The sequence below is a fragment of the Chaetodon trifascialis genome, chromosome 16, assembly GCF_039877785.1.
Source record: "Chaetodon trifascialis isolate fChaTrf1 chromosome 16, fChaTrf1.hap1, whole genome shotgun sequence".
NCBI lineage: Eukaryota > Metazoa > Chordata > Actinopteri > Chaetodontiformes > Chaetodontidae > Chaetodon > Chaetodon trifascialis.
Window position 1 is genome coordinate 11,292,698 of NC_092071.1, and position 15,238 is coordinate 11,307,935.

At 42.5% G+C, this 15,238-nt stretch overlaps 1 protein-coding gene across 3 annotated transcripts in view; it reads left to right on the forward strand.

Moving 5' to 3' along the window:
- Positions 1 to 15,238, forward strand: part of fryb (furry homolog b (Drosophila)) — a 47,909-nt gene that overhangs the window by 7,763 nt on the left and 24,908 nt on the right. For all 3 annotated transcript variants that reach the window (XM_070982359.1, XM_070982358.1, XM_070982360.1), the window contains exons 2-15: positions 4,779 to 4,972; positions 6,058 to 6,111; positions 6,245 to 6,384; positions 6,987 to 7,077; positions 7,161 to 7,240; positions 7,369 to 7,449; positions 9,143 to 9,311; positions 10,205 to 10,297; positions 10,529 to 10,627; positions 12,346 to 12,447; positions 13,137 to 13,240; positions 13,644 to 13,752; positions 14,271 to 14,357; positions 14,993 to 15,164. In XM_070982359.1, coding sequence (XP_070838460.1) covers positions 4,779 to 4,972; positions 6,058 to 6,111; positions 6,245 to 6,384; positions 6,987 to 7,077; positions 7,161 to 7,240; positions 7,369 to 7,449; positions 9,143 to 9,311; positions 10,205 to 10,297; positions 10,529 to 10,627; positions 12,346 to 12,447; positions 13,137 to 13,240; positions 13,644 to 13,752; positions 14,271 to 14,357; positions 14,993 to 15,164 — 1,575 coding nt within the window. The remainder of the gene's footprint in view (positions 1 to 4,778; positions 4,973 to 6,057; positions 6,112 to 6,244; positions 6,385 to 6,986; positions 7,078 to 7,160; positions 7,241 to 7,368; positions 7,450 to 9,142; positions 9,312 to 10,204; positions 10,298 to 10,528; positions 10,628 to 12,345; positions 12,448 to 13,136; positions 13,241 to 13,643; positions 13,753 to 14,270; positions 14,358 to 14,992; positions 15,165 to 15,238) is intronic.

Sequence of the window (15,238 nt, forward strand, 5' to 3'; positions counted from 1 at the left end):
GCAGGAAGCACCACTCTGATATAGTCACATCACACAGCCGGTATTTTACCTTCACTGTAACATCAGTGTTTTTCTGGCTGACATAGAGGACTTTCCTGTTGTTGTGCCTCTGAGATTTTCATATACTGACTGATCATTAGCTTTCATTTTGTGCATGTATGCATATACTGTATGTGTGGATTCTTTATTTAAGCATTATATGGAAGCCTCTCTATGTGCTCTCTTGCTAACTGGTCTTTGTGTTGTGTGTATCCCTTTTCATGAGATCCCATGTTATGGCGTGTGTGTATTTGGTTAGCAGGGCAGCTGTGTGGAGCTTATATATTAGGTGTGTGCTGAAGGTTACTGTCAGCAGGGGTTATGATAGTGTAAGGGTTACAGAGGAATTGCCAGGGATGTGTTGATGGTTTCCCCTCAGCATTTAATGTGATGTAATAAAAAAAGAAATTGCAGGGAGCCTGATGGTGAATGTGTTTCCTCATTGAAGCTTTGGCGTCTCACAGCTGTAAGACCAAATTGAGTCATGTTGGTTTGTGTGCACCAAGGTCATGATGATGATGATGGTAGTCATTAGGGTAGAATGCCAAGAAACAGGCCTGGTCGGTCCAAGTCAGGTTTGTGTTTCAAGCGTAAGTTACTTATCGAGTGAAATCACAAGATAAAAAGCTGACCTCATCATGGTAAAGTTGTTTCGTCTCATGCCTGGCTTCCTGTCAGCCTGTATCAACAATATACAATATCAACACACACACACACATACTTGAAACAAGCAGCTATTTTATTAATTTTGCAATTTTACGGAGTTTAGTTTTCATCGTGAATTGAAGCGTATAGATATATATATACTGTTATAAACAATTTCCCCTCTGGGATCAATAAAGTATTTCTGATTGTGATTCTGATAACAGACTGACTAAGGGTCAGCTAGTTAAAATGCAACCAGCAGTAACAGTGAAGATGCCTGAATACATTAATCACATGCAGTGAGAATTTGTTCGCTGCCTCCTTTGACAACATACAGGTTTGGCTCTGCTAGGTCTTGTCGAGGGCAGCTGCTGTGTGTTTGTGGTAACTGTCGGTGCTTTTAAAAGTGACTCATCGCAATCCATTTTACTTAAACACCGCCAACAAAATGTACAAACAGTCTGGGGTTGATTTATCTCTTTACCACCCGAGAAAACTTGTTGCAATGCTTACCAAGACTAGTTAGCCGCCTGGCCTGATTTTCAACCTCTGCATGACGGCTGTATGTTTGGCAGCTGCTTTCGTCATGTGTCATGGTGCGTACGTGTGTGTTATCACTCACAAAACACTGCATGTTAGTCATGATTCATCATTTCAGTATGCTTGATGATGATGGATGAAGGAAAACCTGAATGTACATGCAAAGCTGCCCCTCTGCTACTCCTGCAGGTCTTTTTTGGTTTGATGAATCGTTTTGGCTGTGAATTATCAGACGAACATGAAAAACTATTTCCCACAGTCCAACCTGATGTGCTGGACTTTCTTATTTTGTCCAAACAACAGTCCATAACCTGAAAATATTCAGTTTATTATCGTGTATGACAACGAAAAGCTTCAAATCTTGAAGAATGTTTGACATTTTTGTTTTTAAAGATTGATAAAAAATAGTAATGATTATCAATGTGAGTTTTTTCCTCAACATCCATCTTTCTTTCTTTCTTTCTTTCTTTCTTTCTTTCTTTCTTTCTTTCTTTCTTTCTTTCTTTCTTTCTTTCTTTCTTTCTGTCTGCACTGTATGTTAAACAAACCTTTTCAGATATAACGTGACTAAACCACAGTGGGCTTGTATTGACTAGACAGAGCAGATTTCTGCTGATTCACCTCATAGAATGCTGAGTCAGGAAAATTTCTACGTGTTTTGAAGTGCTCTGGGGCGCTGTATCGACAGCTCTATTGGACACCGTGACGTCTTCCTACTTTCACCTCTTTTCCCCACTGACTTGCATGAGGCTCTCTCTCACACACACACACACACACACACACACACAAACACGCACGCACGCACGCACGCACGCACACACACACACACGCACACCTCTTAAATTCCTGTCACTGTGACGCTTTAAGAGATTATCCGTTTGGAGTCAACATTCACTAAATTAAATCAGTGCCATTTGATTTGTAGTTTAACCACATTACTTAGCTTTCCGTATTTGTCACGTCTGCCTTGGGAAACCATGTCCGTGTGTATGCATGTTCGTGTCTCCATGAGTGTGTCTGTTTTCATGCGTGTGCACTTGTGTATGAGCAGGGGTCAGTGGGAGTGGTGGGTATGTAAGAGAGTGACCTCCAGTGGTCTATATATAGCGCCTCCCTCCTCCCCTCGCCTCTCTCTCGGGGCAGTGTTGAAATTCCAACCCAACTCTTCTGGTCAGATCTCCACAAGGAACAGACTTTACTTAACTGCTACTGACAACTGAAGGACAGACACAAAACTACTCACAAGGAAGCACTTCATTTCAATACCGCTTTCCAATGCAAGGACTCCAAGGTCACAGGCGCTGTCGTCCAGAGAAGTGATGGCAGCCCAGGAGGTGGAGCAGAAGCTGAAGTAGAAACTGATAGTTGCTCTGTAGGCTCATATAGCTCTTAAGCATGGGGCCCTACGCAGCGCCTGATCTACTCAAGCCTCTGCTGGAGCGGCTCAGTGGAATATCTCTCGATCCCTGTTGGTAGAGTTCACTCGGCCGTTATTTTGAGAAGACGCTTTGACACCATCTCTTCCTCTGTGATTGCAGCACTCGCAGCTCTGAGGCGTGAAGTCGTCCTCACTCGGCCGGTTTCGCCCTGGCCATGGCTCTTCCGGTCTGTGGATGCAGCGTGCCTTCCTGTTTCGTTTGGATTGAATGTGGAATACAGCTGTCATGAGAGTTTTCTTTCTCGCTTCACACACAAGTCTTTTACTTTACCTGCCTGTTATGTTCTGAAGGATGGAGCTTCACACTTTTAGCTTTGGTTAAACCTGCCCTGTGACTGAGCCAGACATTACTTTGATGTCTGTAGTTATCGTCATGGTGGAATAGTTGGATATTAAAGACAGTCTGTGGCAAGGAATTACTTTTTTTTGGTCAATCATGGGAGCTGTATTTTGCACCTTGTAGACTCCTCAGCTACCCTTCCTCAGCTTCATAGTCTCTCCCAGTGTTCCCATCCTCCTCCATCCCACTGTTTCTGCCCATTTTACCCACCTCCACCCACTGTATCCTTGTCTCTCTGTGTGGCTGTCTGCACCATGGAAGTGCCAACTAAATGGAGCAGGGCTAGTGTCATCAGCTTCATCAAGGGCCTTGGTAAGCGTGCAGGGGGTGTGTGTTCATGTGCGCCCACGTTTGCATCATTTGAGTGTTCAGGTTTCACACAAACAGGTTGCTGTGTCTGTGGGGCCTGGGGGCCTGTCCAGTCTGGGAATTAGTATTTACATCTCACCTCTCCGGCGAGGTCAGGTCACATGGTCATGAAAGGTCAGTTAGACCTGACAGAGTTGTTAACTCACACACACCAGCCACTTCTGGGAAATGCTTTGATGAATTAGTGCGTCGTTTCACCTTGTGGAAAAAGTGTTTTATGCACCTTGTTCTTCCCAGCATGTTGAGAGAATCAAACCTGCAGATTTACTGCAGTCACACAAGCCTCGTTCATTGGCTATTGTTGCAGCCATTTTTAGTACAAGTGTGTTTAAATATTTGTTTTCGGACAGTAGTCCATAGTGCAGCATGCTCCGTTTCCACACAGTCTCGCTTCTGGTCTAGTAGTGCACAGTAACTGACGCAGTGGAAATGTGCTGTTTCGTAGTGATGAGTTTGTTCTATTTTAAGGCCATGTTAATATTCCTCGAATCGCATGACAGGAGATGTCCTCTCCCTCCTTATATCTGTCTATCCGTCTGTTGTCTGTCGCTCACTGAAATCCCATCCAGACTCCACCCACTCCCTATCTTTCTTTCTCAGTCTGTTTATCATTATGTCCTGCAAGAATTAATGGTGCCCAGTCTCCCTAATGATGTAATCAGAAGGGAGAAATGAAAACATGGGCTGCCCAGCAAGTGTGTGTGTGTGTGTGTGTGTGTGTGTGTGTGTGTGTGTGTGTGTGTGTGTGTGTGTGTGTGTGTGCGTGTCCATCTGTGTGCCTGGAGAGTGTACCCGGTCTAACTTGGATGCACTCAGTATAAATTAGTCATCCCTGAGGAGTTTTAACTTCACAGAAATGATATAAAACGATGTTATTCTGACATAGACATATTCTGTTTCTCGGTCAAAGTATGAGGTTTATTTAGAGAGAGAGCATGAGAGTCTACATCTCAGCTGTCCGTCTACAACACTGTGTGAGTCGAAAGGGACAAATGCATGCTGGTTTTCTGAAGAGTTAGCTGCAGTTAGGCCGATTGGTTTGGCTGCTTACCAACACATCAGCAGTTAGAGCTGCAGCAGTGGCTGTGACACACAGATCATGGAGGCAATTAAGGTAATTTAAAACCTTTAGCGCCTGACTGCTGTAATTTGAGTCAGAAAAGGATGTCTTTTATGAGAGATAACTCAGTCAAATCTCAGTGTAAAGACATGACGCACATATTTTTAGATTGAGTGTGAGTGGCACTGTTCATTTCCAGTGTCCACTGTGAATAAATATCCATAAATCTGTTTAGAAATCAAAGAAAAGAAAAGATCCAGAATCCAGAACTTGCCAGAGAAGTGTACAGTGTCAGGCTTTGAAGACCCCCTGCTTCAGACTAACTGACCTCTCTTGACTCTCCCCAGCCTCTCCAGTGGGACTGAAGCCACCCCTCCCGCCAGTCAGTGGAACCTTGGGAGAGAGGAAGGGTCCTGTCGTCATGGCGCCTGTCAACGTGGACCCGGAGAGTAAGCCGGGCGAGTTCGTCCTAAAGAGCTTGTTTGCCAACTTCACCCTGCTCTCCGAGCGCAAGATTCGCATCATCATGGCCGAACCGCTGGTGAGTGACTCGCATGGCTGAAGTCTCATTCTGTTCTGTTTCTTAGCCCATCTGTCTCAGTTTACATCATCATCATCATTGAGGAATGATTTTTTATCTGATTGTGTTATTCGTCGGCTTTTTATGACAGTATATGCTGACTAATCCTTTTCGTGCAGAGGAGGTGATGCCTGCAAATGTGCCTCATTGCCAAATATTATCTCAGTATCCTGGCTCATGTGCAGTATAATAAAACCTAGTTTAGAAAAGATCTAACACATTTACACTATATATCTTTTCTCTATCTCCCTCCACGTGTATCTGCAGTGTTTCAGTCAGGGTCTTTTCTCTCTCAGAAAAACCTAAATGGTGACTGTGACTGTTAGGTATAAAATCTTTTTTTTTTAATCAGGAAATAGCTGTTTTAGTTTTCATCCCACAGTGAAACACACTGTAACCTCATTGTAGCCACTGGTTATTTTTCTATAAAGGCCAATGCTACAGTATATTATATATATTATATTTCACATTTCTTGACCTATTGCTACAGTTACAAAAGGTAAGAAATAGATACATAGATAAAAAGAAATCGCTATTTCCTGTGGCAAATTCCTAAGTCATAAGAAAAGGAAGCTGTATGACCTAACTACATGTGTATGAAATAGATTTTCAAATAGTGTTTTGCCATGTAGATAACTTGGAGTCATGTGTTTGCCTGCAGAAGTAACCAAATATGTGTGGCGTTCTGTATCCACTAAGTCTCTCATATTACCTTTTTTTTCTCACTGACTGAGTGTGTTAGAAACTGCTTCTTTGGGTTCAGAGGATTATTGATCTATGATGTATAGTGGTGCGAAGAAGTCTTTTATCTAAGTGTTTTTGTATGTGTGTGGAAATCAGGCTGAGCAGCTGATATGTTTCATGAAAGGAACATGGCAACGTTAGTACCTAAGTGCCTCGTCCGATGCTATGTAATGAAATCAGTTCAGTTACAGCAGTTTGAACTTTGAGTTTCCTGTCTCGAAAATTTCATAATAAAATGTCTACCTGTTCTCACCCCTTCTGACACAAATGTGTTCCCTTCTGTCTGTCCTCGTGTCTCACAGGAGAAGCCACTTAACAAATCTCTGCAGAGAGGAGAGGACCCACAGTTCGACCAGGTATCATCAGCAATATGTGCTGCCCCTTTTTTCATCTGTCATCCAGGTCCAGCTGTACCAATGTCTTATTTTGGAACTGGGATTAAGCTCTCGCTCTTTCCTGTCTCTCTCTCTTGCTCACTTTCGCTTTCAGTTGATCAGCTCTATGAGTTCTCTAGCAGAGTACTGCCTGCCGTCTATCCTGAGGACGCTATTTGACTGGTACAAGAGGCAGAACGGCCTGGAAGACGAGTCCCATGAGTATCGGCCCAGGGCCAACACCAAGTCCAAGAAGTGAGAGGGCAAAAGCAGTACACACACACGCTCAATTATAAAAATCATCTCTGCACCCATCTGAGATGTTGGAGTAGATTTGGAGGACTAAGTTTCACTTACACATACAGAAAAATTCCCGAATGACAAACCTCCACATGTCTATATTCCTATCAAAGATTGTAGTCATTCATCCGGGCTCATTAAGTTTTTGGAAAACAGTCATTTAATTTGTAATGTTTTCATTCAGTTTTATTCACCTAAAAGCAATAAACAGTAAGCAACACTGTACGGCAGACTGACCATATATGACCCTACACACAGCAGAAGACTCAATAAACTGCTCTGTAGTTGTCGTCCTCTTTGCTGAAGCTTGTTTCCAAATCTCAAACAAACTGCACACTGAGTACACGGAGTGGACCAGATGGTGCCTACAATGAACTGATTAACAGAAATTTAATTAAAGCAGATTCTCACGTAGGACACACACACACACACACACACACACACACACACACACACACACAGAGGCAAGAACAGGAAGTGCACTCTGGCCCCCCATACAGGATCAACACTGTTACACAAAATGTGACAAATAATGTTTCTGTTTCTCTGTCTGTCAGTGATGAGCAGCAGAAGGACTACTTATTGGAGCGAAGAGATCTGGCAATAGACTTCATCTTCTCACTCGTTCTTATAGAAGTTTTGAAGCAGGTCAGTCTCAGTTTACAGTGCAGTCTGTTTGCATCCAGATTGAACATTTGAGACTAAAATGACAACATTTTTTCTCGATCCAGATCCCCCTCCATCCTCTTTTGGATGGACTCATCCAGGAAGTTATAAACCTGACCTTCAAGCACTTCAAATACAAGGAAGGGTAAGAATGATAACACGTAGAAACACAAATCAGAATTTACTTGACTGCATTGAATGAATCCCAGTTCAGAGTTTCGGTGTGCTGCTGTCTTTTCTTTCTGGCTGATCATTTCTGTGTTTTCTCTTTAGGTACTTGGGACCCAACACAGGCAACATGCACATAGTGGCTGACCTCTATGCTGAAGTAGTGGGAGTTGTGGCTCAGTCCAGGTAAATTAATGTTTATTTTGTTTGTGTATGCACACACATTAAATGTTTGTATATCTACAGGGAGTTGATTTTGTCTGTTGTCATTATCCATAAATGAGAAATATGAACTGGATTTACTTATTCGTCTTTACAGTCTGGACTGAAACTCCTCATGCCACTCATGTAAATTGAGTTGGTAATCCAGGTCATGTTGCATCTCTGGGCTGATTTGTCAGGGAGGAAGATTGAATGTGTAGTTACTGTAGCTACCTGTCCTCCCCTTGACCCCATTTTCAGTAGAAACAGCAATTAAAAATACTGTCCCTCTGAACTGAGGACAACTGGGGAAAAAAAACAAATGCCTGCCATTCCCTGTGTGGTAGTAGCATGGTTGTGTGTTTGTGTGTGTGTGTGTGTGTGTGTGTGTGTGTGTGTGTGTGTGTGTGTGTGTGTGTGTGTGTGTTGGTAAATACATTGTATGTGTGTAATGGCAACTGAGGATAATGACACTCCAGATGATGGTCCTCCGTCTGTTTAATGTTGTGTGTGATGAGAGATGAGCGCTGTTCCCATTTTCCAGGAGGTTATTACTGTGATGGAGGAGGTGTGGGTTCACAGGATTAGCTCACTGCTGTCACACACACACACACACACACACACACACACACACACACACACACACACACACACACACACACACACACACACACACACACACACACACACACACGCCAGCTGAGCCATCACATCACTAAACATCGATCTAATAATGGATCACAGTCAATACTTCTAGATCTAGTTTAGCAGATGTGCAGTGTTTTATGTGTGGACCATTGTTTCTCCACTTTATTAAGCTTCTTAGTTGATTTTTTAACTCCATTTCAGTTTTATTCACACTATTTGTAGCACATTATTTACACACAGGGCCATGAAAAGGTTGAGTACACACAGGCTTTAACAGTCTGGGCACTTACTTTATTCTTGGCATTATTTCCATGCTTTTCCAGCCTTGTTTATGGATCACAGTGTTTATGTGCATCTTATTTAAACACTCAGCACTAAACAGAATGACCGTTCCACTTACTTAACAGCTGTGGCAACCCCTGTCAAGCATGCAAAGCCCCCCGAAATAAAAAACAAAAAAACAGAAGAACAAGTACACGCACACACTTACATGCTCCCTCCACGTCACCCCTCCAGATGCCATTCTAAATATAGGCCTGCAGAGCGCTGTTGGTATAATCTATCTGGATGGTGGGTACATACACAAACACACACACACAAGCACACACTAATGTGCACAGGCAAAAAAGAACAAAAAGCAAAAAAAACAGGTGCATGGAGCAGTAGGAGTTAGAGGGTATACGTAGGTATACAGCATATACTTATTTTTAGTCCGTTTTGCATGTAACCTCTTCTAAATCCCAGAGTAGACAGAGTCATGCCTTCGCCATCCTAGGAAAAACATTGCAGCCTACGTGCCCTGTTGCTTTCAGTAATACAAACAACCTTGTGATGCTACAGCAGTGCTGTAAAGGTTAAGGTTAGTTTTAGGTGCATCAATTGGGGCACATATTAAGAGTATACCCACCTCTCCACGCACAACAATACCACTGGTAGTAATCCCACTCACCGTACCACCACTTGGCTGAGACCTGGATATGGAAACGTTTACTAAAACTCTGTTCACATCTGCTCACTGCTTCCTCGACAGATTCCCGGCAGTGAGGAAGAAGTTCATCTCGGAGCTGAAGGAGCTGAGACAGAAGGAGCAGAGCCCTTACGTCATCCAGTCCACCATCAGCCTCATCATGGGACTCAAGTTCTTCCGTATCAAAATGTACCCGGTGGAAGACTTTGAAGCCTCCTTCCAGTTTATGCAGGTAGGCTGAGCTGAAATCACTGACCAATTATTTCCGTGTCAACAAATTGTCAAGAGCTCTCGTTTAGGAGTCTCTTGAAGCGTTCGCAGGACAGACATGCTTTTTCACTGCAAACGGTTGTGTCTGGAAGAAGTTTAGTGTTATCATAGAGCTTTCCTATAGGTCCGCAGAAGTAATTAGGGGTTAAGTGCCTTGTTTATTGGGCCTTTGATGGTAATTGCAGTGGTGAGCAGAGCATGTGAGTGCAGCGGAGCAGTGAGAGTTTCAATATCGCTCCACGCTCGATCCAGATTTCACCCCTCTCCACTCAAACCGCTCCAGATAAAGATAAAGGCTGCCTTGAATTAAAAAAAAACCCCACAACCCAGTTCAACTCAAACTTGAGGTTTGATGTTTCTTTTATAAGCTAATAAAATGGTCAGTTATTAATTAAAAATCAGTTTAAACAAAGACGTTTCTCTCTGCTGTGAGTTCTGTCTCTGTCATGTGTCTCTTTCAGACTCAGTCTCCCATAAACTGAAAAATAGATGTATAAAAACCAAAGAGTTCTTGGTGACGCCACAGCAGCAGCAGCTTCAGCTGCAGCAGCATCAAAAGTCAGAGAGGCTTTTATTCACTTTGAACTCATAATGTGAGCTGTACTGGAACAAAATTGGAGTAGGATGGAGCAGTAGATAAGGTGATGCTCCAGCGTTTTCAATAATCTGCTCCAAGCTCCATCCAATATCCTTCCGCTCACGCTCCGCTCACATGTTTGGTGGTGAGAATGTTTCTCATTTCCTTCCCCCATAAAAAAACAGGATTTGGACCGGTGACCTTGCGTTCACAGAATTATCATGTGCATACGTTGCTTCTCTCACTGTCTCTGACTTTATGTCTCTTTATGTCTGCAGGAGTGTGCACAGTATTTCTTGGAAGTGAAGGATAAAGACATTAAACATTCATTAGCCGGACTGTTTGTGGAGATTCTTGTACCTGTAGCTGCTGTAAGTGCATTTCATCTTGCTTCTCAATATTCTTTTTTGGGTTGATTTATTGTTTGTGTGTGTTAATTAAAAATTCTGCTTGTCTTTCTGGTCTGAATACATAGCATTTATATCTCTAGAATAGTATAAATCTTAAGCTCATGACTATATATCATCAGGAAAAGTAGAAAAAGGACATTGGGGCATGGAACCTAAATGTGTACAGACATAACTTTATTCATCCTCCCCCAGACTGTGAAAAATGAAGTGAACGTGCCGTGTCTCCGAAACTTCGTTGAGAGTTTGTATGATACCACACTGGACCTGTCGTCCCGGAAGAAACACTCTCTGGTAAGTTTCTCTCGATACTGCTAATCACTCTTGATTTCTTGTCCATTAAAAATAATTGGTGAAAGCTCTTACTGTAACCCTCCAACATGTGGGCTTTTATCTCTCCGTGGGAAGGAGACAGGAGTGCAGTGTGTAGTGCGCAGGCTAGTTTTTGGAGCAGTGCCAGATGGGCAATATTTGCCCACAGCAGGGAAACAGGCAGGGGAATCAGCAAATTAGATGCAGTACATCTCCCTTATTAAGACAGAGGTTTCACATGAACAAGCAGGCAGTATAAGTCCTCTGTTTAATTACCAGGACTGTTATGGTACTTCCTCACCATGAACGTTAAGGAAATGATAGAACAGGCAGCAATCTTTGACGCAAGATTGTTCTAACTTAAATCAACTTGTTTAAGGTATTTTCCAAATTCATGCTTAATTTTTCCCCAATTATATTTGAATCTCTTTGAGATGCAGATGTTCATTTCTACAGAGTTTGCTAACAAGTTGATTTGCAATGGAAACAGGTTAAAGAAAACAAGGCTTTTGGACAGAAATGATTTAAGAAGACAGATCGCCTTTGAGTTGGATTCCATTGCATAAAAAAACAAAACAAAAACATGATGTCCGGCTGCTGTGTTGCATTATTGCTGCTTGCTGTCGATGTGCTACTTGCGATATGTGCACGGGTTCTTCGTGCTGTGAAAGAAAGTCGTGTCCACTGGACTGCAGACATGTCACTCAGTTATCAGGCTTGCTTCCTTCAGTGGATTCTCCAAATACTCCAAGCAGCCTATGCATTCAAGACTTGACACACTCCTCTGCACATGCATTGTATATGTTTTCACTTTTTCCAAACGGAACAGCGCACAGGCATGCACACAAACAAACAATCGGCTGTCATGTCGGAGCAGAACGGACAGCGGAATGACAGTAATGTGGTGTTTTCCTTAATTGTTATTCTTTCACGCTCTGAGTAAGAGACACTGAAATGTTAGGCAGACACATAACAAACACCCTCTATGATAAGGAGTGACAGGTAAATGATGCTCTCCTCAGACCAAGCACTCCCATAACCTTTCATGACATGGGTGGACCTGGACTCACATCAGTCATTCGCAAGGTATTCGTGTTTAAGAATGATCTGTATGTAGACTTACATGCCTTTCCCAGATAAGGGAACAAAATAGACGACCAAGTATGCCAATCTTATTTTGAAAATGTTCATATATTAGTGTCTTGTATTAACTTGTAAAGGTATTAATTGATGTCATAATGTTAGGGTTAGTCCATAAAAGGACCAAACTCCCTTGTTGTTTTCTTGAAGACAAAGCACAGAGAAAGAAGTGTTTTGCTAAATTGACTTCATTCTAGCGAGGACAACGTAGAGGATTGTGAAAAAAAAACAGGTTGTCGAGGGATTTATGAGGCTTCAAACAAGTGTCACATGATTGCATGAAGCTTAATCTGAAGTAGTGTAATTGCCTGTTGTCATTAAATGATAAAGAGCTCATAAATGAGATTTTAGCTTGACCTCAATGATTGTCAGACCTGTTTTGACTGATGTCATTAAACTACAAAGCTGCATTGTTGATGAATAAAACTGGTGAGGAAGACGGTCTGAATCCTTTATATTTACATGACAAACTTTGAATTTAGGTACCTTGATCCTTTAGAGCTGGTTGTCTGATGTGCCTGATGCAAATATTTCCCATGTGTCCTCTCTCTCCACACCAGGCCCTTTATCCTCTGGTGACCTGCCTGCTGTGTGTCAGTCAGAAGCAGTTCTTCCTCAGCCGCTGGCACATTTTCCTCAACAACTGCCTCTCAAACCTGAAGGTCAGCCTTTCTCTCTATACCTTGCCAATGTAAATCATTACTATAGCATTGCAGGGAGGGGGGGGCGGTATTTGTACAGATCACAAGCAGCGTTACACTCACACAAAAATGATGTAGTCAATAAATTTCTGCCCCTAGGGAACGATTTGCACACAACACTGAACTTCTCACAACAAACTGCCGCACTAGCATTACCTAATATCTCTTCCACCTCCAAATCAACCAGCAGTATGTATTGCCTCGAGGGAAACGCTGCAGAACATAGTGATTGATGGGGGCTCGTAAAGATTTCTCGTAGTAGTGTAATGGAACGTAGCTGATCCGTGATCCGTATGTACCCCTCCCCATGGTTCGGCACGCATGCGAACTGTGGATTAATTGCAAAATTTGACCATCATAGTGTGAAGTACAGTTTTACTGGTGCTGCTTAAAGTAATAATTCCCTAAATCTTGATGCAGAGCTGCAGTAAAAAGATAGACAAGACAGATGCGTGCTATGTTTTACTGTGAGATGCTGTGATCAGGTTAGTGAAGAGGGAGTGATTTAAAAGCCGTCCTTTTTGCCTCCATGGAGTGAAATCCTGTAGACTATGACTTTTCAGTGGTGTAACTTCAAGTCTACACTTCTTTATTTTATTTTATCTTTTACTTATCTGTATATCTATATTTCCGCATGTGTATGAACGCAGAATAAAGACCCCAAGATGGCACGCGTGGCTCTAGAATCACTCTACCGCCTGCTGTGGGTCTACATGATCCGGATAAAGTGCGAGAGCAACACTGGAACACAGAGGTAACAGATATCTGATTACACTTGTTAATTTTTAACCTTCAATATGTCATTGTTAACTAGATTCTGATACTGAGTATAATTACCACAAACAAATGAGACGACATAGAAAACCTCTCCCGGAAAATCTTTAATTCTGCTGCTGCTTCTTCTTTGTGCTGTAACATTTGTGATGTTTGAGCAGATTTCTTTCAAAACACAACCCAGTCAGAAATGCAGAGCAGAGATTGTCGCTCTCTTCTGTTGTGGTGGTGTTAGTTTAGTTTGGTTATTGTCTGTGTTTCTTAAAACTGATGTGGAAATGATTGGTTATTGTTAAAAAGCCCAACATGTAATGATTTTAATGGGATATTTAACTCTCTCTCCCCGTGTCTCCTCTCTCTCTCGTCCCTCCTTCTTCCACCAGTCGTCTGACGTCCATCACCTCCACCCTGTTCCCCAAAGGGAGCCGTAGCGTTGTACCCAGAGACATGCCCCTTAATATCTTTGTCAAGATCATCCAGTTTATTGCACAGGTGTGTATGTATGACACTTCCACACGCTCATGTACAAACTCATGTGAAATCTTAGATGTAGGTTGGCACTCACGCAAACACTATGAATCCACAATATTTCGTTGACACAGTTTCATAAACAGGTCAAAAGCTAAAGCAGTCATTTCAGTACCTACTCACACAGCTGCTCTGATAATACAGGATTACCATCAGATTTTTTCACATTTAACCAGAATCCATTATTAAAATTGAATACAATCAATCTAAGGGCTCCTCTTTAAGATCGTGAAAGTGCCTGCGCTCATGGCTCTTCAACTGCACATATGTGTAAATGACATAAATAAGACAGATTATGTCCATACATTGTTTTGTCCTGGCATCTGTTGTCCTTTTCCATGTGTTCATTCTGTATATAATCAGTTATATAATAGAAATGTCCCATCTGTGTGCCGCTGGTGACGTACAGTACACATACTGGCAGCCTCACACCACATTAACTCTGAAATCCTGTAACACCGGTATGTTTGTCCGCTGCTCAGGAGAGACTGGATTTCGCCATGAAGGAGATCATATTTGACCTGCTGAGTGTCGGGAAACCTGCCAAAGCCTTCAGTCTCAACCCAGAGGTAAAGAGGGCAGACACAGACACTCAATCATGTGCGCACACTCACACACAGATCACACAGTGTGTCCCCTGGCCACGTTAGAAGGATGAGCCAGCATTTATTTGTACTCTTCAGTCGGCGAAGAAGGTGAAGAACAATGTGCTCTCTGTTGGAGCTCTGAAATTTAAATGCACCCTCAGAATGAATAAGCACCTTTTCAGCTCTAGTAAAGAGATTCACTTTGAGTTGATCGTATGCAGTATGATTAGATCTAATGAAGTCCAATAAATTTGAGTCAGCTTCAGTTAGTGCTGAAGATGACAAGTCTGAAAAAAAAAACTGGGACCAGACCTCTGTAGCCATCTGCTTGAGGCTAGCAGCTCAAGCTACATTAGCTGCTACTAGCATAGCACACGCAAATCTACTGAACTGATCTCTTATAAAAATGTCCATTGGGAAGCCAACAGTGTTATAGGAGTGCGATGCTAAATTGGTGGAGTGCTCTTTTAACACAGTAAAGACGTTATAAGAGTGATTACAAACCAGCAATCGTATACATGGTGGTGTGCGTTTACTCAATTCCTTCCACAAATTTGCCATTGCTCTTGATAAACAGACTTCTGGCGTGTAGTAAGGATGCTTCATCTGTGTTCCAGCGTATGAACATAGGTCTGCGGGCATTTCTGGTGATAGCAGATGCTCTGCAACAGAAGGACGGAGAGCCTCCCATGCCCAACACGGGAGCCACTCTGCCCTCTGGAAACTCTCTGAAGAAGAAGAAAACTTATCTCAGCAAGACGCTCACTGAAGAGGAAGCCAAGCTAATAGGTCTGTTTGCTGTGTCTGTCGGCATCCAAGCCTGTGTGGTTTAAAAGAAGTTTCTCTAACTCCATGTACTGTCT